General features: G+C 49.5%; 1 protein-coding gene across 1 annotated transcript in view; it reads right to left on the bottom strand.

The window, feature by feature from the left end:
* ABCC1 (ATP binding cassette subfamily C member 1) overlaps positions 1 to 27,119 on the bottom strand; it is an 86,812-nt gene that overhangs the window by 40,768 nt on the left and 18,925 nt on the right. Inside the window, exons 2-10 of the mRNA XM_049789259.1 lie at positions 14,408 to 14,584; positions 12,817 to 12,942; positions 11,493 to 11,630; positions 10,397 to 10,522; positions 7,097 to 7,158; positions 4,006 to 4,137; positions 2,824 to 3,054; positions 1,469 to 1,646; positions 1,134 to 1,295 (exon numbers count right to left, since the gene is read on the bottom strand). Coding sequence (XP_049645216.1) covers positions 1,134 to 1,295; positions 1,469 to 1,646; positions 2,824 to 3,054; positions 4,006 to 4,137; positions 7,097 to 7,158; positions 10,397 to 10,522; positions 11,493 to 11,630; positions 12,817 to 12,942; positions 14,408 to 14,584 — 1,332 coding nt within the window. The remainder of the gene's footprint in view (positions 1 to 1,133; positions 1,296 to 1,468; positions 1,647 to 2,823; positions 3,055 to 4,005; positions 4,138 to 7,096; positions 7,159 to 10,396; positions 10,523 to 11,492; positions 11,631 to 12,816; positions 12,943 to 14,407; positions 14,585 to 27,119) is intronic.

The following is a 27,119-nucleotide window of genomic DNA, read 5'->3' as shown; positions in this document are numbered from 1 at the left end:
GGCCTGGGAAGGCAAGGGTAAAATCTCAAAGGTAAGAAATGCGGGGGCAGATATTAGTTAGACTCTGGCTCATCATCATTCCATTTCAGAGTGGGGTGTCAATCACACCTCTGTCCCACCTACACTAGGAGAGGTCACAGGACCCAGGCTGCTCAATCATAGCATCCAACCTCCGACTTCCTCATAATTGGTTTAGAAATCAGGTGTGCTGACTGTGCCAAGCCAATCAGAATGTTCCCTGGAACTCAGAGCTAAGGAATCCTTCTGGCCTCAGCACCTAGATCCATCCACCCCTGGGCCTTTCAGTCATAGTAGTTACCCACATTTAGCGTTTTTTGTTGTTTTTTGTTGTTGGGTTTTTTTGGGTGGGGAGGGTATATCCAGTGGTGCTCAGGGCTTACTCCTGGCTCTGTGCTCAGGACCATATGGGGTGCTGGGCAGCAACCCGGGTCAGTAACATAAAAGACAAGTGCCTTTGCCCACTGTACTATCTATCAAGCCAGATAGATTGCACAGACTAATTTTTTTTTTTTGTTTTTCAGCCACACCCAGTGATGCTCAGGGGTTACTCCTGGCTATGCACTCAGAAATTGCTTCTGGCTTGGGGGACCATATGGGACGCTGGGGGATCAAACCGAGGTCCATCCTAGGCTAGCGCATGCAAGGCAGACACCTTACCACTTGCGCCACTGCTCCAGGCCCCGCACAGATGATTTTAAGCTACATATGTCTACTCCTCGCAAGCAAAGCAAAAAACTTTAGGCCAACCTAATCAAAGACTAAATGAATCAATGAGTTTGGTGAGTCTCCGGGAGGATGGAAGGATACAAAACTCAGAAATATGGGCCTATGATTATTGGGCTATATACACTGTCCCAAACAAAACAACAGCAAAACTGAATGCAAATACCAGACCAGCACCAGCAGAGACTGGAAATTCAGTATCTCAGGAATAAAATATCTATTTATCTATCTATCTATCTATCTATCCAATGGCAAGACAACAATAACAGCTTGAGACAACAGCACTCTAAGAAGGATCCTGGCACTCATGCCCACTCCCTCAGCCCCACAATCACCCCCAACCCCACAGCATGCCCCTGTGGGGTAGGAGAACAGCAGCAAACACGAACCTGCCACAAGAAGAAGAGAGCAAGGATGACTTGCAGAGGGGCTGACCAGATCATGTTAAGGTATGTGGCCAGATCCATGAACCTCTGAGCATCCACTGACATGAGGTTGACGATCTCTCCAACCGTGGATGACTTCCTGGCTGAGTTGGTGATCACCAGAGCCTGTGGGACAGAGAACAGTGAGAGGAGATGGGGACACACACTGGGAAGTTGCTGGCCACTTTGAGGCCCCCTTTGGGGCTCCCCACTTCATGTGCCCTCCAGTCTCCAGGGCTGAGCTCTTCCACCTGGAAGGAGCCTCAAGGTGCCTTCACTCCCTGGAGGCTGGGACCCACCTTTCGGTAGACGGCGCCAATGACAGCTGTCTTGACCCTCATGCCGCTGACAAAGCAGATGTGGAAGTACTGGTGCAGCACCACGGTCTGTAGGCAGGCACTGAGGAACAGCAACACTGTGTAGAAATAGCCCTGCCAGTCCGGGGCCTGCTTGTCGTTGACAAAGTTGATGAGCAGCCTGTGGAGGGGAGGGGAGGGGGCATGGGACATAAGCCTTGGGACAGCCTGTCACTCAAGGCTGGAGAAGCATCATCTTCCTCCAATTGGAAAAATGAGGAGAAAGGAGTGGCAAATGGTTCTCTTAGGGCAGCTCAGGGACCAAGGCCGGGATCAGTCCTAGGGTTTCTTGCATACAAGAGGTTTCTTACCCACCCTGGTTTTATTTTCAGATGAAAGATGGAAAACAAAAAAAGCAAATCCGCCCCAGATTGCACATACCACAGAGGCCTTAACCTCTGACTCTCTGTCCCCACAAGCAGGACAGGAAGGAAGGACAGAGGGGAAGGGTGGAGGAGCATGTGGTCCATAGAGAAAGACACAGGGACAAAGAGGAAGAAAGGGACAGAGAAGGAGAGAGAAATAAGAAGGAAGAGGGAGGGAGAAAGAGAATGACAAGGAGAAAGGGAAAGTGGAAATCAGGGAGACAAGAGCCCTTGCTCTTCCTCCCCAGACCACATTACAACTCTCACTTTGTGTTTCAGGGACCCTCTGTTTCCACCACTTATAACCCGAGTGGCTCTATGAAGATATTAATAATTGAATATTAAAACAAAATATCAGCTCAGCAGGCAGGGCCAGAGGCAGACAGTGGTCATACTCATCTACAGGTACCCAGTGTGCTAACCATAAGAGGAGGAGATAGCATGACTCAGGAGACAGCTCCAGGTTCTGGGGTATATTGAGGGATACCCGGGTCCCCTCCCCAGCATCACATGGTCCCCTAGCACCATGCAGAAAAGAAAACAGAAAAGAGGTTGAGAGAGGCTGGAGTGATCATGGTCCTCTAGCACCATCCAGGAAAGAAAATACAAAAGAGGATGAGAGAGGCTGGAGCAATAGCACAGCGGGGAGGGCATTTACCTTGCACATGTCAGACCTGAGTTCTATGCCTGGCATCCCATATGGTCCCCCAAGCAGCACCCTGGTTGACCCTTGAGCGCACAGAGCCAGGAGTAATCCCTGAGTACCACAGGGTGGGGTCCAAATACCAAACCAAAAAACCAAACCCAATAGCAAGGGACTGAGGTCTAGCTCAGAGATGGCGCTCAGCCCTCAGCCATGCTGATAAGGGCTAGGAGCCTAGTCAGTAGCGCCCTTCCCTCTGGCCCCACCCCACCAGAAAAGGGGGGGCTTACCTGAGGAGCAAGGGGCCCATGAACATCATGAGGTCATGCATGGCCTTGAAGAAGAAGCTCATGACGAAGTAGGGCCCAAAGGTCTTGTACAACACCTTGAAGAGGGATGGGCCCTTCTCCCCATGCGGGGACTTGACGATCAGCGCCTCAGCCTCCTCGCTCACATCCAGCTGGGAGCTGCCCTTGGGCTTGGCGGGCCCCGTGGCTGAGTATACAACCTTTGCTGGTTGCCTGGAGGGCGGCAGTTGAGTGAGACCCGAGTTCTATCCCTAGTACCCCAGATGATCCCTATGATCCCGCCAGGAGTAAGCCTGAGTATAGATCCAGGAAGAGGCCCTGAGCATGGCTAGGTGTGGCCCAAAAGCAAACACACACCCCAAAATGCAAAGACTGTTTAAAAAAAAAAAAAGTTCAGGGGGCCGGGCGGTGGCGCTAAAGGTAAGGTGCCTGCCTTGCCTGCGCTAACCTTGGACGGACCGCGGTTCGATCCCCCGGTGTCCCATATGGTCCCCCAAGCCAGGAGCAACTTCTGAGCACATAGCCAGGAGTAACCCCTGAGCGTTACCGGGTGTGGCCCAAAAAAAAAAAAAAAAAAAAAAAAGTTCAGACCACAGTAAGGACCCCCCACCCCCACCATGCTGGTCACTCAGCTCTCTGGCCCTCCTGACAGGCAGATGCGGATGTGTAGGAGTCAGTGACATGCTGTTTCTTCTCAAATCAACGAGGCACCATCTGGCCCTGAGGCCTTACGATTTGTGGGCCTGGAGTGCGCCTGGCCTCACTTAGCCAGAAAAACTAAGAATGTGAGGAGATTCTATTGGTCCATATAGATTCATTGACTTTTACCAAAACATAATTGGTCTAATGGGAAGTTTGGGAGTAGGGGTGGCAGTGCCCATGGGACTGGGGGAGATATTTATAGAAAAGTCCTAAGCACGCCTTTCAATTTCGCTGTGAACCAAACCTCCCCAAAAGCAACAAAGCCACCCAAGCTGCAGAAAAAAATGCAGGCTTGCTTTGTGGCTGAGCTGACCAAGGTGAAGGAGGCAGAATGAGGAGCCCTAGCCCCTTGGGGAGAGATGATGCATGGTGGGGTAAAAAGCAGGTGAGAAGGGGTGCAGGTGGCATCTGAGAGGGCCTGCCCCACATGCATTCCCTCAGCACAAGGGGACTGGCACTTACTTCCGAGCTTTGGTACATTCCTTCTTCCAGTTCTGCACCAGTTCGGGCACCACCTGCTCCGACATGTCTTCCTTGTTCAGGGACCAAAGGTCAGTGCTCTCCAGGGGGTGCCGATAGCCCTTAATCATCAACCTAGGCACAGGGGGGCAATGGTGAGGGTTAGAGGGTGTTACTCCTCCCCAAAGCCAAGTGGATGGTCAGACTCTCCCACAGCTTGTAGGGGTCTGTGGTTGGTAATTAAGGCCTGGGGTAGGGGTGAGAGAAAAAAGCAGCAGGAAGAGAGACCACAGATGGTGGCGAGAGAGGAAAGAAAGCATGAATGCAGAGGAGCAAGAAAGAGGCTGTTTAGCTTAGAAGCCATGTGAGATATGCACATGGCGGTTAGGGCCTTATTAATAAAACTTATGTCTCCTGAAACTTCATCTGACTGCTGTGGATCATTTCCTCACCGTTATCCTGAACCCACAGACCCACCAGGACATAGAGACTGCAGTCTAGGACAAGAAAGGCCTCACCATCCATCCATCCACCATCCACCGCCAAGACATTATAATTAATGTTTAATACAACAAGAAGGGAGAGGACCCAACCACCACTGACTCTTCCCCCAGTCCAGGGCAACCTTCCAGTTGACAGAGAAAAAGACTGAACATGGAAGGCTGCCGGGGCAGTCATTCATTCCTAGCAGTGATGGCGGGTCTCCCAAGGACATCAGCCTTGGGACTTTAGACACATAAAGGTTTTTAGGAGGGTGATATTCAAATAAAAGATTTCCGAGTGCAATAAAGAGTGATAGCACAACTGGTAGGGCATTTGCCTTGCACACGGTTGACCCCAATTCAATCCCCGGCATCTCATATGGGTCTCTTGAGCACTGCCAGGAGGAATTTCTAAGCACAAAGCTCGGAGTAACCTCTGAGCAGCACTGGGTATGGCCCCAAAACAAAACAAACAAACACACACTCATGCATATACAAAAGTTGGGGGTTCGGTCATCAGGGTCATACCCACCAGTACTAGGGACTAGACCCCAGCACCTCCTACATGAGAGGTACATGTTTGAGCACACAAGCTCCCCAAAGTCATTTCTGAGGATCGTGGGCTATTGCCATGGCCTTTGGGGGTTGAGTCTACAGTCATTCCAGGTGTTCCAGTTCTTTGTGTTAAGTAACACACACACACACACACACACACACACACACACACACACACAGGGAATGACCTCCAGGAAACCACTACAGCCCCATCTTCCCTCGGCTCTTCATGCCCCATCCCCCAGTGCCAACTCCTACCACTGTGTCCCTCTAGCAATTCCCACATGCTCAGTAGGCGCAAATTTTTTTTGGGGGGGAGGGTCCACACCCAGCAGCACTCAGAGGTTACTCCTGGCACTATGCTCAGAAATCGCTCCTGGCAAGCTCGGGGGACCATATGAGATGCTGGGATTCGAACCACTGATCTTCTGCATGCAAGGCAAATGCCCTACCTCCATGCTATCTCTCTGGCCCCAGGCATAATTTTTTGGATGGCCATCTCAGAGGAGAGAGCAGGCTCTCTGCGTTTTCACCCTTAGACAGAGATGCACCTGCACAATAAATCAGTTGATGGTAAATGGAGGCAATAGCTGAACCCAGGATCCTGAGTACAGATGACCCACATCAGTGCAGGTGCCTGCCCCGCCTGAGAGGTGCTTCCCAGCCTGCAAAAAGCAGTGACTAGACACAGTGTCTATCTTTCAATTCACTCTAGGGCTACAGCCATAATCCAGCAGGGAGAGTTCTTGAATTGCTTGCAGCTGACAGGGTTTGATCCCCAGCATCCCATAGGGTCCCCTGAGCACTGCAAGTGTAATTCCTGAGCACAGAGCCTGGAGTAACTATTGAGCACCGCCACATATAGTCCCCCGCCCCCACAAAAAAAGTGGGAATTAAAAAAAGGAAGAACTGAGCCGGAGAGATAGCATGGAGGTAAGGCATTTGCCTTGCATGCAGAAGGACGGTGGTTCGAATCCCAGCATCCCATATGTCCCCTGTGCCTGCCAGGGGCGATTTCTGAGTGTAGAGCCAGGAGTAACCCCTGAGCACTGCTGGGTGTGACCCGAAAAACAAAAACAAAAAGAAAGAAAAGAAAAAAGGAAGGATGCCCTGTGGGAAGAAAGGAGGCCTGCGACTCAGAGCAGAAGGGGGTAGGCGGGGCCCAGAGAGATAGCACAGCGGCGTTTGCCTTGCAAGCAGCCGATCCAGGACCAAAGGTGGTTGGTTTGAATCCCGGTGACCCATATGGCCCCCCGTGCCTGCCAGGAGCTATTTCTGAGCAGACAGCCAGGAGTAACCCCTGAGCAACGCCGGGTGTGGGCCCCCCCCCAAAAAAAAAAAAAAAAAAAAAAAGAAGAGGGTAGGCAGTCCAGCAGTAATCACAGCCAGCTCTGACATCAGTCAGCCCGGCCCAGGCTGACTCACACACTTTCTTACAGTGCTCATAAAGGGGGTGTGGATCTGTGAAGGGTAAGAGATGATGCCTAAAGTGAAAACTCCTACCCAGGGTGCAGAAAAACAGTGTAACAGAATTCACTTTAACAGAATTCACTTTGCATGTGAAAGTGGAGGCCCAGGGCTGGAGAGATAGCATGAAGGTAAGGCGTTTGTCTTGCATGCAGTGGTTCAAATCCTGGCATCCCATATGGTCCCTTGAGCCTGCCAGAAGTGATTTCTGAGCGTAAAGCCAGGAGTAACCCCTGAGTGCTGCCAGGTGTGACCCAAAAACCAAAAAAAGAAAAAAAGAAAGTGGAGGCCCAGGTTTGACTCCCCAACAGGCGGGAGCTCTGATCACAAAGCCAGGAGGAAGCCTCAGAGTGCCAACAGATGTGGCCCAAGAACCAAATCAAAACCAAAACCAAACACCACCAGCACCCAGGCTAGGGGCAGTGAGGCTGAGAATGAGGTTGAAGGTATTACAGGGTGGGCATTCAGCACAGCTGAAGACATAGGCAGGGGGACAGGCTCTCAGTGGCCAGAACCTTGTACCTGACACAGGCTGACTGAGGACATAGGGAAAGGTGACTGGGGCCCAGTGGTGTGAGGTCAGGCCTTACCCTGTGATCCACCAGAAAGTGATCCTGGAAAGGAAGGATGCACCGGATTCTGGGCATGGGTTCTAGTGGAGAGAAAACACAAGGTGGGGAGGAAAAAAGGAAACAGTGAAACTCAGTGCTGTGATGTATCCAGAAGGCCCACAGACATGCCCCCAGACATGCCCACTGACATGCCCACTGAAACGCTCATGCCACCCATATCCCCAGCCCCCACAATGGCTTCTCTTGAACCTGTGGTGGACATGCAAGAAAACTTTCATTTTTATTGTGAACATCTATATGTGAAAAGCTTCAGCGTACCTATCTCCACTCTAATCCCCACAACAATCAGCAGCTGGGCTACAGCTGTCCCCTATCTGTATTCAACCATTTACCCACCCATCATCCATTATCCATCCATTACCAATCCATCATCTATCATCCATCCATTATTCATCCATCATTCATCCACCCATTACCCATCCATTCATTCATTATCCACTCATCCACTCTCCATCTATCCATCACCCATCTATCATCCATCCATTTATCCTTTCCTCCATCTATCATCCAATCATTTATCCATCCATCTACCTGTCCACCCAATATATCCATCCCTCCACCCATCAATCCACATATCAATCTATCCATTCATCCATCCATCCATCACCCATCCATCATCCACCTGTCCATCCATCACCCGTCCATTACCCACCTATTATCCATTCACCCATCATTCATTCATCCATCATTCATGTACCCATCACCTCTCTATCATCTATCCATCCCTCCATCTATCTGCTTATTCATCCATCAACACATTTTTGGAGCACCTGGGATAGGCCTTTCTACAGTGCCCAAGCATCACCTCCATCTATCCCCATGGGCTCTTCTCAGTGTGTATTCTACAACTCTTTTATCTTATTCACTCCTCAACTATCTCCTAAGTCACCTGGCACCATATATGCAAATATGAAATATGGTCCCTCTCCCTTTGGGAAGGGGCGGGATGCTAGAATAGGGTGAGAATGCCAACAGTAAGGCCTACTGATCTTCTCTTAGACACCCCCATGCTTGGCCTACAAGTACCCAGAGAGGTGGTAATAGCATCGCCCTCACTGTGCAGCTAAAGAAACCAGGGTTCGTCTGGGGGGGGGGGAGGGTGACCTTATCAGGGAACAGTGAGCCAGGATGTGAGTCCCAAATAGGATCTAGGGAGGAGGTCTCAAACTCAATCCTGGGGGCCACGGGAGGCAAAGTCGGGGTGATCCTTGAGTGCAAAGTCAGTAGTAAGCCTTGAACATTGGGGGTGTGACCCAAACAACTAAAACTAAACAAAACAAAAAAAAAAAAGATTCCTCTAGGGCAGGGCCACAAAATGTTGTACAGAGGGGCCGCGAGTTTGAGACCCCTGATCTAGGGGAAGAGCCTAGATCTTGGAACAAATGACACAAAACCCCTGGCCTTCCCCTCACCCCATGAGGCCTTACTGGGTTCAGAATTAGAACCCATAAGGGCACAGAAGGATCTCACTTATGAAAGTTGAAGAAGAGGATAATTATACTGCATTAGGGAGAGGGAGCAGGAAGGCCAAGAGCATGGCATGTGCACAAGCCCATTGGCTTAAGGAAACAGAATGGAATCCAGGGACCAAGAGGTATCTGAGTCTGAGAAGCTATGTAATCTCTGGGGTGAATTGGGAGGAACATCCTGGGACGACATGGGGATGACAGTACCCTGGGGTGAACTGGGGAGTACTACCCTTAACAAAAGCAGCCTTGAGGGTCTCTTAGAAGGCCTGGGGGCCCAGCCAGTTTCAGAACCTCTTCAAAGCAGGTCCTGAAATTCCTTCTAAGGTCACCTGGGAGCCTAGGACAATGGCCCCATACCCCACTTTGAGAAAGCAGCTCCATTCCGTGACTGCCTGGGGCCTGCAGGCACCCCCACATTAATCAGAATCCCTCTTGCACCCCCCCTTAGCAGCAGCGTTGGAGGCAGAAAGATAGAAGAACCAAGCAGCAGCAACCCAGCCCCTTGCAGTGGACAAGCCAGTGACTAGAATCCCAGCCAGGACAGATGTCTGTCTGATTCATGGGGCTGGCACAGGGCCAGCTGTGAAGGCCTGTGGTGACTCAGCAGGATGGAGCTCCCCCAGTCCCATTCCTGCTGACCCCAGGCACCCTCCCCCCCCCCCACCCCCCGCTGGCTGACCTCAGCCTCTGAGGACAGACCACAGGGAATGGCCACTCTGGGCCAGGACAGTGCCGAGGCACTCGCTCCCCACTGGGCTGCCAACTGAGGGTGACAGGGACAGAAACAGTGTCTACTCTCCTCCTTCAGAGTGTCCTCCTGCTCTGATTATAGGGCAGGGGGGAACCGTGAAGATCTCATCAACAAGGAGACCCAGGGAGATGAGAGGACAGAATAGGGCAGTGATGTGTGGGACGCAGTCCCTGACCTATACCCTCAGCTGGGCTGGGACTCCCCTAACTGGCCCCTGAGGAGCCCCAGGAAAAGAAAGGGACCACTGAGGTCCCAGGGGAAGAGGGACTGGATTAAGTCCTCTGCATCTCTGTTGGAGACCCCGTGCCCAGCTTCATCCCTGAGGCCTCATGGTGACACCCAGCCTCTAGCTCAGCACCCACTTCAGGCCCGTCAACTGCCCACAAACCTTCAGCCTCATGGGGAGGCTCTGGCCACAGCCTTCAGACCCACGAAAACTGCTGGTTTGCCTCTCGTGGCTACCTGGCCATTAACAAGCATCAGACACCCACACCTTTTGGGTCACACTTCGGAGAGTCCAGAGCTGCTCAACTCGGCCATACTGCCTGCCCTATCCCACGGCCGCTTCCAGCCTACCACCTTCATCCGCACAGCTCCTACCCCAGGGCCTTTGCACCTGCACCTCCGCCTGGAGCTCTCTCCCTCCGTGGTTCTCAGCTGACTTCTGCACTTCCCTGCTCAGGGGGCAACAGAGCCCTGATGACTCAGCTGAACTTGCAGCACCCCTGGATCCCCCCACTCCCTTCCTCCTGCTCTCTTCTCTCCAGCCACCATCACAAATCAGCATGAACAGCACATCCAAGTCCTGCATTACTCTCTGCCCCTTCCTGCAGCCCTGGTTAGCATCAACAGAAGCCTCAGAAAGAGGCTTCATTCACAACCCATAGGGTGCCCACGGACATACACAGACAGACACACACAGATTTGCTCAGACCTACACTGACCCACATATAGACCCACACTGACACACACAGACCACACATAGACAAGGTGTGCAGGAGCTCCACATCTGCATGTGTATGGTCCCACCCCACTCACCAGGTCATTGACGGTCTCGGAGAACAGGGGTGCTCGGTCGGAGAAGCAGGACAGCACAAGCTGCACCAGCACGAGCAAGCAGTAAATGTAGAAGGTAGAGTCTCGGAACACGTCCACCTGGGTATCCTGGGGGCAGCAGATTGGATAGGTAGGTCAGAGTCTGGGGTGGCTTGTGGGGGCCTGGACTGGGGAAAGAAGGCAGGCCCACCCACCCTGGGGTCCACACAAGCTGCTGAGGATGCGAGGGCAGGGCAGAGCCCGTGCCTCAGTTTCCCCATCTCTAACAAACTGGGCTGACTCTGCCTGGTGGGGAATTTGAGGCAGAACCTGGAGACAATTTTGTTTGTTTGGGGGCTATACCTGGTGATGCTCAAGAGTTACTCCTGCTTCTGCACTCAGGGGTCACTTCTGACAGTGCTCAGAGACCATATACTGGGGGTGGAACACAGGCCTGAAACTTGGGCCTTGGAAACCCCTCTAGGCATCAGACCTGGCTGGGAAGGGGGAGGCTATGGGTGGATACCCCGACATCCTCCCCAGGACCACAAGCTCTAAGGATGATGGCCATCGGCAGCTGTACTGGTCTGGGAGTGGCAGAGCTAGCCTGGTACTTGGAAAATTCACGCCCAGTTAAGTAAAGGTCAACTACCCGGTAGTCATGGGCAGCTGCCTTTGCCAAAACAGACAGACAGTCTGTGGTGTGAATAGACAGTACTTGCAGCCTCTTTGCCCCACAGGACCTACCACTGGGTTCTGAGCAGCCAGAGGATGGCAGGGCCCAGGGTTGGCATTTCTGAATCCCAAGGGGAAGCCGAGGACAATGGAGCTCCTTAGGGGGGCAGTGCTGGCAGCCACAGTGGAGAACCTGCCTTGTGTTTGCTAAAGACTCAGTGACTGTGAGGTGAGGTGTGGCGTGGGGAGTGATACAGATAAAGGCCATCCCCAAACCCCTCGAAAATAATTTCTGGAACCAAAGAAAAGGAGGCATGATGGAAATCATCTGGGAGGAGGGGGGCCCTGTGGAAGCCAGACCCTGGTTCCCATGAAGATTGGCGCTGAGGGCCACAGCAGGCAGGCATAGGGAGGTAGCACTCACCTCTTTGAGGGCGTTCATTATTTTAGACCTTAGGATGACCAGTGCACACAGGAAGGCGATCAACCAGAAGATGAGCATGGTCCCTGAGGACTGGACCCCCTTCCTGCGCTCCAGCTGGATTAGAAAAGTTGCCAGCAGCTGAAAGAGAGAGAAACATGCCAGGTGGGCGTAAGGAAGCATCCAAAGAAGCACCTATACCCCAGTCAGGTGGCTCAGTGGGAAGGGCATGGCCCTGGTGGCATGTGGCCCAAGTCAGACATGGATCTGTTCTATCCATCCATCTTTCTTGTCACTGCCTCCTCATCTTCAATGTGGAGAAGATGACGGTCCTCCCCAAGATCTGGGACAGGACAGAGGGTCCCAGTTCTTTGTTTAGAAAGGACACTGGGCACATCCGGATAGAGGGAACAGTGGGTATTTGCCTTGCTAGCAGCTGACCTAGGTTGGATCCCAAGCACTGCTACAAGTGATCTGTGCACCAAGAACAAGCCCCAAGTACCTCCAGGAGTGGCCCCAAAATAAACAAACAAGTAAAGAAAGAGGGGCTGGAGCAATAGCACAGTAGGGAGGGCATTTGCTTTGCATGTGGCTGACTGGAGTTCTATCCCCAGCACTTTATAGGTTCCCCTGAACCTGCCAGGAGTAAACCCTGAATGCAGAACCAAGAGTAAGCCAGATATGGCTCAAAGTGAGAAAAAAAAATCATCATGGTGAAATATAGGGGCATAGCCTTGGGGGATGGCTTGGTGTTTGCTCCACTGTGCATTGCTGTGTAACCCTGAGTAGCATATGGGACCTCTCTGTGCCTTTGACACTTCACCTGTGAAACTGGGGGCAAAGCTGTGTCTAGCTCACAGAGGTGCTGAGAGACTACATAGAATCTGGTTTCTAGACACGCTCAATGCCCTGGACTGGGTAGAGCCCCTGGGAAGAATTTGTAACATGTCAGCCTTATGAAGTCAGTCCCTCCTGTCCCTATCTCATTCTCCCCGAGATTTTCTCCCCAGGCGGGGCAGTTTCTTCCCCATCTGATGGGCATCCCACTCCTATTCGCATGATCTGAGGACCCCAGAGGTTTCTGCTCCCAGGCAGTTAATATAAACGCTGAAGCCAGCCAGGAAGGGAAGAAAAATGGTGCCAATGACACCTAGGGCTGGCAATAGGGCTGAGTGGCAACTGTGGCCAACAGATTGGTATACCCTCTGGCTTCTGGTAAGTTTCAGAATTCTCACTGTATGAGTTGTTTGTGTCTGAGTGCCACTGGCTTCACTGTGTCTCCACAATGGGTGGTGGGAGATAAGGGCTCGGGGACGTGTCCACTCACCATGGTGATGCCCAGGATGGTTGGGCTAACCAGAAACACAGGGGCCGGGAACCTGCCTGCATGTCTTTCCCAGAAAGAGTAGAAGAGGTCAGCCCAACACACGAGCCACAGCAGGAATCCCAAGGCCTGGAAGAGATGCACCAAATGTCTCAGAGGCATGGACAGGCCTGCCCAGCATGCACAGCCGGACATACACACACACACACACACACACACACACACACACACACACACAGCCAGACATGTACCCACACACAGACATGCACAGACACCCATAGCTGGACACAAAGACACACATGGAGAAACATACATCACACACACAGACATGAACACATAGACATATACACATACATCACACACACAGACATGAACACATAGACATATACACACAAACACACCTGGACACACATACACACCTAGCACATTTCAGAGGCACTGGGCCCTCCCAAGACACACACACACACACACACACATACACATGGACACATAGACATAGAGACATAAAACACAAACATACCTGGACACACACACCTAGCACATTTCAGAGGTACTGGGTCCTCCCAACACACACAGACACACATATACACATGGACACACTGACATCCCAACAGAAAACATACCCTCCCACATTAAAAAAAATATATAGATTTATATACATATATGCACACAAACACACAGAAACATTCACATGGGTATACACTTAGAAATACATGCACACACAGACATACACATAGAAACATAGAAACACACATACACCAGGACACACATTGTCCAGGCACACATACACATACACACACACACACACACACACACACACACATACTCAGACACACATATACTAAACTGGCAACTGTTAAATGGCTACCCCAGAGCAGGCAGGCAGAGCTCAGGGGAATTCTGGAAACAAACCATGGTGAAAACAGTTTCAACAGGAACTTGGGGAGGGAGTTTGCCATGATCAGGGGGCAGTACCCTGATCCTGCCCTGACATACCACACAGAACAGATCCTCCCCCTCCCCACAGAACAGATGGGGCTGCTGAAACTCAGGGAATTGTGCTCGTGGCCAGATGGCCAGAAAGCAGCAGAGCCCAGGGGTATAGCATGTCAGCCCTCAAACCCCAGCTCTGGTGTCCCGAGGTCTCACTCCACCTTCTAGAACAGGGGTCTCAAATTCTCAGCCGGGAGGCCATTTGCGGCCCTCCGCACATTTTGTGGCCCGAGGCCGGCCTTCAAATATCGCAGAATGCGCGATTATTCACTTATCAAATAATCGCAATAAAAATCGCATTAGTAAGAAAAAATATCACATTAAACATTCACATACCCCGAGCAGTTCCGTTCGGGGTATGCAAATGTTTAATGCGATTTTTTTTCTTACTGATGCGATTTTTTATTGCGAATATTCAGTAAGCAAAATCTCTTATGCGGCCCTGCTTCACACCGACTTTGCTTCCTGCGGCCCCCAGGTAAATTGAGTTTGAGACCCGAGACCCCTGTTCTAGAAGATCAAAACAGAAATGAAAACTTCTCAGGGCCAGTTCAGCAGCCTCTCTGAGGGCCCCCCCCCCCCCAATGCCCCATGGACTCACAGTTTTGGCTTTATTGAAGTGTGTCATCTGGATATAGCCTCGATCGTGGCGGGACAGGTAGAGGAAGTAAAAGGGGAAGCAACCCCAGAGGTAGAGACAAGGTGCCCATATGAGCACTGTGTTTTGAAAGCACTTGGTGAAGTCAGGGTTGTTGGTGGTCCACGTGACGTTCCATTCCTGCAAAAGGACACAGCTCAGAGTCCACAGTGACATACAGCAGATGCAAGAGGGGCTAGGGACACCCTCAGGGCCTTTTCCAGACCCACACAGAAAACCAAGTTGTTGCAGAGACCATGGGGTAAATGGGGGCCAATAAAAGCACATTCGTCTCCCTTTTGGGTCAGTGCCATAGCTGCACGGAACATGGAAGATGCTGGTTATTTTGTGTCTGTGTCTATGTATGGAGGGCTGGGCCACACCTGACAGAGTTTGGCCATCACACCTGATGGTGCTCTGGAGACCATATGGTGCTGGGGATCACACCTCATACTCCTGCTTGAAAAGCCCACAGGTAAGGGTGATCCGTGAGCCAAGAGTCCATTAGCGAACCCCACATAAAAGGGTTCCCCAGAAGCCAGAGTGATAGCACAGTGAGTAGGTATGTGTGCCTTGTATGCAGCCAACCCAAGTTCCATCTCTTGCATCCCATACAGTACCCTAAGCACCACCAGGAATGATCCTCTGAGCACAGAGCCAGGAGTAACCCCTGAGCATCACTGGGTGTGACCCAAAAATCCCCCCAAAATGGGGGATTCCCCAGGATAGAAATCCTGCAGGGTGTTCCAAACTCTCATCTCTCTCTGCTTGGTCTCCTCATTAATGCTCGCATAATTGTCACTGTCAGCACGTCACAACCATATGACAACCTACTGCGGGTGCCACAGCACCTCAGCCTAGGCCTACTCTCACCATCCTTATGGCCACCGCAGGCAACACATCACCCACAAACTGTGGCCCTGTGTGCTAAGCACTTTGCAGAACCCCCTAGATTCTGTAAATGCCGCTGTTAGTCCTCTTTCCAATGGTAAGTGAAGTTTGGCAACATTGTCCAGGTTTGATCCTTAGCAAGGTTGCATCAGGGCCCCGAGAACACTGAGTGTAGCCCCACAAAAACAAAATTAAAGAAAAAGAATCTAAAGAAAAATGACTTCATGTGATGGTTAAGAAATAAAGGATTTGGGCACGGAGAAATAGCACAGCACCGTTTGCCTTGCAAACAGCCCATCCAGGACCTAAGATGGTTGGTTCGAATCCAGGTGTCCCATATGGTCCAACTGCCTGCCAGGAGCTATTTCTGAGCAGACAGCCAGGAGTAACCCCTGAGCACCGCTGGGTGTGGCCCAAAAACCAAAAAAAGTAATTAATAAATAAATAAATAAATAAATAAAGGATTTGGGCTTAAAAGAGAGACAGGGAAAGAGAAATGGATATCAAGGAAGTTCACAAACTTCGCAAAGTTCCCCAGAGGTATAATTATTCTTGATATACCTAGATTCTAAACATTTTTTTTTTTGATTTTTGGGCCACACCCTGTGCCGCTCAGGGGTTACTCCTGGCTATGCGCTCAGAAGTTGCTCCTGGCTTCTTGGGGGACCATATGGGACACCGGGGGATCGAACCGAGGTCCGTCCTAGGCTAGCGCAGGCAAGGCAGGCACCTTACCTCCAGCGCCACCGCCCGGCCCAGATTCTAAACATTTATTGGAACCAAGAACCTTGAAAAGTACATTTTAAGGGGCTGGAGAGATAGCATGGAGGTAAGGCATTTGCCTTGCATGCAGAAGGTCATTAGTTCAAATCCCGGCATCCCATATGGTCCCCCAAGCCTGCCAGGAGTGATTTCTGAGCGTGGAGCCAGGAGTAATCCCTGAGCACTGCTGGGTGTGACCCAAAAACCAAAAAACAAAGAAAAGAAAAGTAAATTTTAAGAAGCCAACACACTCTTAAAAAAATTGACAAGGCAGGGCAGGGAAGGTGGCGCTAGAGGTAAGGTATCTGCCTTGCAAGCACTACCGTAGGATGGACCACGGTTCGATCCCCCGGCGTCCCATATGGTCCCCCCAAGCCAGGGGCGATTTCTGAGTGCATAGCCAGGAGTAACCCCCCCCCCCCCCCCCCGAGCATCAAACGGGTGTGGCCCAAACACCAAAAAAAAAAAAAAAAAATTGACAAGGCAACTTCTAGAAACAAAGAAACCCGCCTAAAAAGGACAAAGGTCAGGCCACCATAGCCTGGGCACTTGAAAGGTAGCTCTGGAAGTGAAAATTTGATCAGAGAGGAGTGTAAAGAAGCTCGAATACAGATTATCTGAAGTGGTTTCACACCACTGTAACTCTTTTTTTTTTTTTTTTCATTTGCAGTAGGTGAAATTGACTGAGTCCCAGTGATTCAAATTTATTTCATTTGGCAGCTGAAATGGTTATTTTCCACTGAGCTGTTATTATAAGATGTAAAGAAAAGAGATAAAATAATAAATTAAATGTTCATTTTAGCAGCTATTTTTTTTTTCACCAGTGCAACATTCCCATCACCAATGTCCCAAGTCTCCCTCCTCCCCACCCGACCCCCGCCTGTACTCTAAACAGGTTCTCAATTTCCCTCATACATTCTCATTATTAGGACAGTTCAAAATGTAGTTATTTATCCAACTAAACTCATCACTCTTTGTGATGAGCTTCCTGAGGTGAGCTGGAACTTCCAGCTCTTTTCTCTTTTGTGTCTGAAAGTTATTATTGCAAGAATGTCTTTCATTTTTCTTAAAACCCATAAATGTGTGAGACCATTCTGCGTTTTTCTCTCTCTCTCTGACTTATTTCACTCAGCATAATAGATTCCATGTACATCCATGTATAGGAAAATTTCATGACTTCATCTCTCCTGACAGCTGCATAATATTCCATTGTGTATATGTACCACAGTTTCTTTAGCCATTCGTCTGTTGAAGGGCATCTTGGTTGTTTCCAGAGTCTTGCTATGGTAAATAGAGCTGCAATGAATATAGGTGTAAGGAAGGGGTTTTTGTATTGTATTTTTGTGTTCCTAGGGTATATTCCTAGGAGTGGTATAGCTGGATCGTATGGGAGCTCGATTTCCAGTTTTTGGAGGAATCTCCATATCGCTTTCCATAAAGGTTGAACTAGACGGCATTCCCACCAGCAGTGGATAAGAGTTCCTTTCTCCCCACATCCCCGCCAACACTGTTTATTCTCATTCTTTGTGATGTGTGCCATTCTCTGTGGTGTGAGGTGGTATCTCATCGTTGTTTTGATTTGCATCTCCCTGATGATTAGTGATGTGGAGCACTTTTTCATGTGTCTTTTGGCCATCTGTATTTCTTCTTTGTCAAAGTGTCTGTTCATTTCTTCTCCCCATTTTTTGATGGGATTAGATGTTTTTTTCTTGTAAAGTTCTGTCAGTGCCTTGTATATTTTGGAGATTAGCCCCTTATCTGATGGGTATTGGGTGAATAGTTTCTCCCACTCAGTGGGTGGCTCTTGTATCTTGGGCACTATTTCCTTTGAGGTGCAGAAGCTTCTCAGCTTAATATATTCCCATCTGTTAATTTCTGCTTTCACTTGCTTGGAGAGTGCAGTTTCTTCCTTGAAGATGCCTTTAGCCTCAATGTCCTGGAGTGTTTTACCTACGTATTGTTCTATATATCTTATGGTTTTGGGGCTGATATCGAGGTCTTTAATCCATTTGGATTTTACCTTCGTACATGATGTTAGCTGGGGGTCTAAGTTCAATTTTTTGCAAGTGGCTAGCCAGTTGTGCCAACACCACTTGTTGAAGAGGCTTTCTTTGTTCCATTTAGGATTTTTTGCTCCTTTATCAAAAATTAGATGATTGTATGTCTGGGGAACATTCTCTGAGTATTCAAGCTTATTCCACTGATCTGAGGGCCTGTCTTTATTCCAATACCATGCTGTTTTGATAACTATTGCTTTGTAGTAAAGTTTAAAGTTGGGGAAAGTAATTCCTCCCATATTCTTTTTCCCAATGATTGCTTTAGCTATTCGAGGGTGTTTATTGTTCCAAACAAATTTCAAAAGTGCCTGATCTACCTCTTTGAAGAATGTCATAGGTATCTTTAGAGGGATAGCATTGAATCTGTATAACGCCTTGGGGAGTATTGCCATTTTGATGATGTTAATCCTGCCAATCCATGAGCAGGGTATGTGTTTCCATTTCCGCGTGTCCTCTCTTATTTCTTGGAGCAGAGTTTTATAGTTTTCTTTGTATAGGTCTTTCACATTTTTAGTCAAGTTGATTCCAAGATATTTGAGTTTGTGTGGCACTATTGTGAATGGGGTTGTTTTCTTAATGTCTATTTCTTCCTTATTACTATTGGTGTATAGAAAGGCCATTGATTTTTGTGTGTTAATTTTGTAGCCTGCTACCTTGCTATATGAGTCTATTGTTTCTAGAAGCTTTTGGTAGAGTCTTTAGGGTTTTCTAAGTAGAGCATCATGTCATCTGCAAACAGTGAGAGCTTGACTTCTTCCTTTCCTATCTGGATTCCCTTGATATCTTTTTCTTGCCTAATCGCTATAGCAAGTACTTCCAGTGCTATGTTGAATAGGAGTGGTGAGAGAAGACAGCCTTGTCTTGTGCCAGAATTTAGAGGAAAGGCTTTCAGTTTTTCTCCATTGAGGACAATATTTGCCTCTGGCTTGACACCACTGTAACTCTTACAGTAATAGTAGAAAGGGGGATTAAGCTTTTAGCGGTAGTTGTACAGTTTCGGAACAGCTGCCAGAGAAAGCTCATTCAACAAGCATTTGTCCTTCTAGAAAGAAAGCAGAGTTCCTCTATAATGTCAGCTCTTGCCTGGGACATTTCAGCGACCTGATCCCAGCCCTACTATTCCTTGCTTCCACCCCATTTACAACAAACAGCTTCTTAATCTGCTCTCAGATCCTCTTGGGCATCTCCACACAATCAAACCTGCCCAGACAGGCATATGTGTGTCCATATTTAACAGCTGTAAACTACTATGAGACTATAAACTTGCTCATCCAGTCACCCACCAGCTCAGCCACCTGTCTCCCCAACCATCCACAAAATCATCTAGCCACCCCCAGTCTAACACACATCACCCACCCTCACCTAGCTTCTACCCCTAAATGGAATGAATGGCCCAGCCATCCGCCCACCAAATCCCAAACATTCATCTGCCCGTCTGCCCACCAGACTAACCCCACACCCATCCATGTCACTTTATCTCTTTGTAGTATTTCAATGGGTACTATAGGCATGGGCTTAAAAAAAAAAAAAAAAAAAAAGGTTTCAAATTACACAAAATTATATCCTGTGAAAACCAACACTTGGTATATTCTCCCAGAGTTGGCAGGTACCATACCTCTCTGGCTTTCTCAAAAGGCTCAAAAATCCCTGCTGTCTTACTTTGCTTTGTTTTGGGTTTTTGTTGTTGTTGTTTTTCACTTAATACCAGAAAGTGATCTTTTTTGTTTTGTTTTGTTTTGTTTTGAGGGGGCCACACCCGGTGACATGCACAGGCCACTCCTGGCTCTTCTCAGAAATCGCTCCTGGCGTGGGAGATCATATGGGACGCCCGGGGGATCAAACCTCAGTCAGCCCTGGATCAGCCACATGCAAGGTGAACGCCCTACCATTGCGCCACCACTCCCGGCCCCCAGAAAGTGATCTTTAGCCATAACATTGATGGGCTCCAATCTGATAGCTTCATTTCCTTTCTATCCAGATAGGTTAAAATGACCAGCCCTTTCCCTGCCCCTGTCCCAGACTCACCTCTCAAATTCTCCTCTCTAAAACAAATCAGTATTGGTTTCTTGTGCATCCTTCCAATTATGAACAGATAATTTAAAAAATTCAATATTTTTTCTGTCATCCCATGAAAGAAGGTATAATCCAAGTTCTCTCTCTCCTCTCTCTCTGTCTCTCTCATAAAAACAGAAACTTCCCAGCATTGCCTTGAATAATTTCCTCCTCCTTTTGTTCTGTCTGCTTTGAATTTTGTTGGAAGGGTGACTAGACTTTATTTAATCCACCTCCTGCTGAGCCCAGATTGACTTGCTCTTACAAACACATCAACAAAGCAGCAGGGAACAGATAGCCTGGGAAACAGATAACCTAACCCAGTTCAAGGTCACAGGACATGTATTTCCAATGCCAAAGGTGCCCTTCCGACAGGCCTCTTCAGCCCAAATGCCACCTAATGAGATTCAACAAGAATGACTTCCCCACCCATGAAGCATGACACGTGCCAATCAGAGAGAGGCAAAGCAGCTCCTTGTCCTTCAACTTCCTTCTCCTTTTTCTGTTGCTCTACCTTGTAGTTCGGACAATGGAAAATCACAGGCAGACAGGGCCTTCGGGGATGAAGGGGAAATGTCATCCAAGGAAACACCTGACTTAGAAAATGTGGTGTCTCCCAAAGTTCAAAAATAAAATACAATAAATTAAAAAGGTGATGGATCATTAGCACAGCAGATAGGACGTTAGCCTTGCATTCAGTGGACCCAGGTTTGATTCTCAGCATTCCATACAGTCCCTTGAGCCTGCCAGGTGTAACTTCTGAGTGCAGAACCAGGAATAAACCCTGAGCACCACCAGGTGGGCCCAAAAACCAAAATAATAATTAAAGAAAAAAAAAGAAAGAAAGGGGCCGGAAAGATAGCATGGAGGTAAGGTGTTTGCCTTTCATGCAGAAGGTCATCGGTTCGAATCCCGGCGTCCCATATGGTCCCCCGTGCCTGCCAGGAGCAATTTCTGAGCATGGAGCCAGGAGTAACCCCTGAGCACTGCCGGGTGTGACCCAAAACACACACACACACACACACACACACACAGGAAAGAAAATGTGGCATTTACTGGCCCCTTTCACCCGGTGCAGAATTTCAATAGCTCCACGCTGTCTGGACGAGTCAAGCATATGGAAATGCCATGTTCAAGCCCCAACCCTACGAATCCTCTATAATTTCTCCCGTCCTGTGCCTTCATGTATCCGCTCAGGTATTGGCTTAAAAAGATACTGACCAGGGACCAGAGAGATAGCATGGAGTTTAAGGTGTTTGCCATGCATGCAGAAGGTTGATAGTTTGAATCCCGGCATCCTATATGGTCCCCCAAGCCTGCCAGGAGAGATTTCTGAGCATAGAGCCAGGAGTACCCCCTGAGTGCTGCCGGGTGTAACCCAAAAACAAAAACAAAAACAAAAAAGATAATGACCAAACAGGTCACAGACTTGGTTTCAAACACTGAGACCCAGGAAGGCCACAAACCCTCTTTTCAAGCCATCCTCCAGCTGTTATTTAGAAGCTGCATCTTCACGGCAGGAGAACGACCTGGCTCCTCCAATAAACTCTAAAACCAAATAATTGTTTCCAATACTTCCCAGGAAGTCCAGGCCTGTTGACCTGGCTTTCTCAAAAAGAGAGGGCTGGGTGCAGATTAGACTCCTCTTTTCTGCATGAACCACAGCCGCCCAGTGCCAACCCCTATATCCTCCAATAGAAATAAGTCCAGCTTCACAACTTAACCATATCAAACTGTCAAGTCACTAAATTTATTTCAGATCTACATATCCTGGACCGCACAGCTGCACAACACCTCAATAAAATACAGTAATGTCAGCTCAATAGAATCCCAGAAAATTTGATTGTTAAGTGACCTAGAAATCCCCCAAGCTCAGTGAACTAAACAGAAGCTCAACTAGCACCAACCACAGCCCAGTGAATCCTCAGACCCGAGATGGCGAACCTGTGGCACGCATACCAGTGGTGGCATGGTGAAGGCCTTGTAGTTGGCACGCGGGAAGGTCCACAATTAAGATATGCAGCACGTGCCGCATAGTTTTTAGATACTAAAATCTTGTTATTAAGGTTTAATTGATGTGCTGGCACTTTTGAGGAAATTATTTGGTTTTGTGCGGCAGTTTGAGCACATGGGCTCAAAAAGGTTAGCCATCACTGCCTCAGACACTGACTGTAGTAACATCATGGAGAGACGGAAAAATTACTACAAATAAACTACTGTTGATCTAAGTTTTGATCATTTCATCTATTTCGGTGCCATAATAGACAATATGAAGTAAATTTATTTGTACCTGCAAGGAGGCTGGCTATATATGGTGGTAGGTAGGTGGGGATTGGGGACATTGGTGAAGGGAAGGTCACACTGGGGGTGAAATTGGTGTTGGAACATTAATGTCTGAAATGACAGTATTAGGAACAACTTTGGGGGAAGAAGGAGGAGGAGAAAAAGGAAGTGAAAAATGGGAAGGAAAAGGAGGAGTAGGAGGAGAAGCAAGCCCATGGATGTAACCTTGGTGTCGAAAGACAGGCTTTGCATGTGGGAACACATTCCAGCCGTGGCACCAGGTCCTCAGAGAACTGCTAAGTGTAACCGGTAGGTTACAGTTAAAAGAAAAGCTCCCAAATACAACTGAATGTGTCCCCCAAGTCAAAACCCATACCCAAACCCTTCCTCCTCATTGCCAGGTAAACTGGTCCTCAGAGGCTTTCCTCCCCTCTGCAGGGCAAAGCAAGTAACCACAGACTACTGAGTAAAGGAAGGCCCAAGACACACCTCTCACCTGCTGTTACTTCCTACTTGGCTTTGTTGGGATTTTTTTTTGGGGGGGGGAAGGGGGGCTTGGCTTTTGGGCCACACTAGGTGACGCTCAGGGGTTATTCCTGGCTATGTACTCAAAATTCATTCCTGGCTTGGGGACCATATGGGACATTGGGGGATCAAACCACAGTCCATCCTAGGCTAGCACTGGCAAAGCAGACACCTTACTGCTTGCAACACTGCTCCAGCCCTTTGGCTTTTGTTTTTAAAACAATGTCACTGGTAAAGGTGACTCCAGGGCCAGGTATGACCCTCCAGACCCAGGGTCTCTCCACACCTCTGCCAGCCCAGCATCCTTCCTTCCCTCCTTTACAAAAGTACAGACCACCTAGAGCTTCTTCCCTAGGGCCTGTGGCCACCTGCCCCTTTAACCGACTTCTGCTGTGCTCAGATGTTGGCACTGTTAGCCCTGGTGGCTGAACCTGTGTCTGTTGAAATCCTGTGTCACATCACACCCTTTACCCAAGCTAGAGAGTCAGGCTGGCTGGCAAGCTGGGGAAATTTGGCTGGGATTTGTGACTGTTGGTAACAAGCCAAGTTGTAGCAGAGCAGAGACTGCCCTTGGGTTGACCCTCCTGCTCCCCCATCCTGTGAATAGTTCCATATTAGCCTGGCTAATTAGGTGCTCAAGAAAAACTCTTATATGGTGAGTAGGACTGATGAAGGTGCCCACCTTGCATGCACATAGTCTGGTTCTCTGACTCATTCTCTAGGGCTTTTTCACACACTCTGCTCTAAGATCCCCAATAATTAGGTATTGGATGAATCTTGGAATGCTAAATCTTACTTTACAAGCGAGGTCATCAAGACCTCACATCCCCTAACCAGAGGCCAGCACTTGGGGTAAAGAACTCTGTGACTGGCTATGGGTTCTCTGATTGGCTGATGGATAAAAAAACCTGCACTTGGGTAAGTGATTCTGACTGGCTGGTGCTAATCACCCCCTGTCACTCTGGAAAGTTTTGGGGTGGTGTGTCTATCTCTTATTTCAGTGCCTCAGTTTCCTTGCCTGTGCAATGAGGACAAGAGCAGGATTTAGGGTATGGTACTGGGCACATCCCTATGTTGGTTGTCCCCTCCCTCCCAGAGAGGGAAGGACACAGGCTGGAGACTGGGGGGTGATTTATGGGAGGGGCCAAAATAAAGACTTCACAGAGTAGCACGACTATCCTTTCCTTAAACCTCCCAAGGCCCAATATTTCCTGTTGCTCCGGACAACTTGCGTGGGAGGCCATTTGTTTTGTCTCCAGGGGTTGATGATGGGGGAGGGGTGGGGGGATCCTATCAAGGGGACAGATACATGGTCCCGATGACAGGGCAGCACAGGCGAGTAGGTAACAGGACAGGTCTAAGTAGCTGCTCTCTCAGCAGCAGTAAAAGTTCAAGTGCATGGTCAGGTTTCCTTTCCCCGCCTGCATTCCTCCCTTCCTCCTTCCTTCCTCCCTCCCTAGCCCTGGCCAGCCCTGCCCTGCCTCTCCCTCTGGGTCTGGTGACCCTCTGGCTCAGAGCAGGAACAGGAGTCCATTCCTTTGCTCAGCATTTCTGGGAATCACTAGTCTTCCCCTGAGTGACCTAAGAGGTTCCTCATTTTCTCCAGTCTGCTTTCTCACTCAGGCCTCTAACACCTTGCGGCCCGAGCATGCAGATGGGTATTTCACTTGTGGTCCTACTCGGAGGTCCTGACCGAAGTCTTCCAGGCCTGGGAGTGTGCTCTGGGCCTGAATTAGGGCTGCTGAGATGCTGTCCCTGGGCAGACACAGCCCTGGACAGGAAGCCAGCCCTGTCATCACCGCCAGCCAGAGAGAAAGGTGTTTTCCAGGGAGGGACAGAGCAGAGGCAAGAGAGGGGGCAGATCTGCCCACACAGGAACCCCATCAAAGAACACCAAAGTGCCTCTACCCCCTGATCCCTGGCTCCAGGGCAGCTCCCTGTCCCAGCAGGCTGAGAACAGGCAACTTCCAGGAGTCCCTCCGGAAGATAGTAATATGCAGAGCTGCCTACAGGAATCCTGTCTACAGGGCAGGAGGCTCCCACCAGCTTCTGGAAGGATCAGGAAAGTCGTCCTGGTTGTGGAGCCCAGCCCAAACGGAGGTAGCCAATCCAACAACAGGCTGGCAGTGGTGTCCTCCACCCTCCATTGCCATTGCCACCATCACCACCACTGCCACCACCACCATGCAGCTGAGCTGTGGCCTGCCTTTACTCTGTGACTCATCAGGGCTAAGAATAAAGCCTGAGAGGAAGACTGGGGGGAGAACAGCAGCAATCGGAGCTCCTGCCCAGCACAAGGAAGGCTGGGAACCCTCAGGACTGAACTGCTGCTAAGAACAGGACAGGCCACAACCCCAAGGGGCCCATTTCACCAGGAGCAAGCAGCTCCCAGTGACATCCAGGGGTTGATTTGCCAGTGGGGGGGGCAGACTGGTCCCTTGCCTTGACCCCAACTCTCCTGGCATATGGAGCCCCTCAGCAGGCTCTTCTACAAGGCAAGCACTGTCCCTGTTTTTCAGCTCCTCACTGCGAGCCCCTGTGGCCTCCTTTTAGCTACCTCAGGGGTGTCACCAAGCCCTGCGGAAGGACAGAGGGCATCAGGCAGGTGCCAGACACAAGTCTTCAGCTTCCTGAGTAGCTACCTGTACTACTTTGTCCTTACACTGAGAATCCAACCTGTTTCCCTCTTTTCTTCCTGTATTCCTTCTTTCCTCCCCCCCCTCCTTCCTTCTCTCCCTCACTCCCTCTCCTTTTCCCCTCCTCACCTGGCAGTGCACAGAGCTTACTCCTGACTCTGCACTTAGGGAATCCTAAGTGCTTGAGGACCATATAGGACATCACAGATTGAACCTAGGTGAGCCACATGTACGGCAAGTGTCCCGTCGATGTACTGTCTCTCCGGTTGTCACCTCCAGGTTTTTATTTCTCCCTCTCTTTGGACAAGAGGTGGCATAAAACACATGATCATAATGCTTTTATTTAAAAACGAAAATGGCAGGGGGAGGAGGAGAGCGATAGCATAGTGGTAGGACACTTGCCTTGCATGGGACCAACCCAGGACGGACCTGGGTTTGATCTCCGGCATCCCGTATGGGCCCCCAAGCTTGCCAAGAATGATTTCTGAGCACAGTGCCAGGAGTATCCCTGTGCGCTGCCAGGTATAGCCCAAAAATCAAATAAATAAATAAATAAATAAATAAAATGAAATAAATAAAATCAATGATGGCAGGTGCCATAGCAATAGCACAGTAGGTAGTAGGGCCTTGCACGTGGCCAACACGTGTTCGATCCCTAGCATTTCATATGGTTCTCTGAGATTGCCAGGGATTTCTTTTTTTTTTGTTTTGTTTTTTTTTTGTTTTTTTTGTTTGTTTGTTTGTTTTTGGGCCACACCCGGCGGTGCTCAGGGGTTACTCCTGGCTGTCTGCTCAGAAATAGCTCCTGGCAGGCACAGGGGGACCATATGGGACACCGGGATTCGAACCAACCACCTTTGGTCCTGGATCGGCTGCTTGCAAGGCAAACTCCACTGTGCTATCTCTCCGGGCCCACTGCCGGGGATTTCTGAGTGCAGAGTCAGGAGTAACCTCTGAGCACCACCAGATATGGCCTAAAAACAAAAGGGAAAAAAAAAAAAAAAAAAAAGCAATGGCTCAACCCTGAGCACACAGATATGTGCCTTGCAGGGGAGCTGAATCCATCTGTCTGCTATGCTTTGCACCTGGTTTTGCTCCCTTGGTGCTATGTGGTCCCCTGAGCACAGAGTCAGGAGAAACCCCTGAGGACAGCTAGTATGGTGCAAGAAAAGCAAAACAAAAACATTCAGGAGCTGACTTTATTCTGGACCTCCCAGCCTTCACTATTGCACAGCTTAGAATCTGCTGTTTCCAAGGTCCCTAATCTGCCACTTGGGCAGCCACCATCTCTGCCTAATCTAAACTATGACACAATAAATGTATTCCACAAGAAATGCTTCTGCCAAGGACCTGCAGAGTCAGACACCGCACGGCGCGCAGCCTTGGACAGAGCGTGCTCGGGGGCAGTGCTGTGTGATGGCCAGGAGGCAATCTGAAGAACAAAGATGTGCTGAGACACTGTGGCCTGTC

The sequence above is a fragment of the Suncus etruscus genome, chromosome 15, assembly GCF_024139225.1.
Source record: "Suncus etruscus isolate mSunEtr1 chromosome 15, mSunEtr1.pri.cur, whole genome shotgun sequence".
Classification (NCBI taxonomy): Eukaryota; Metazoa; Chordata; class Mammalia; order Eulipotyphla; family Soricidae; genus Suncus; species Suncus etruscus.
The sequence above is the reverse complement of the archived record's forward strand: the minus strand, read 5'-3'. Positions and strand labels throughout refer to the sequence as shown.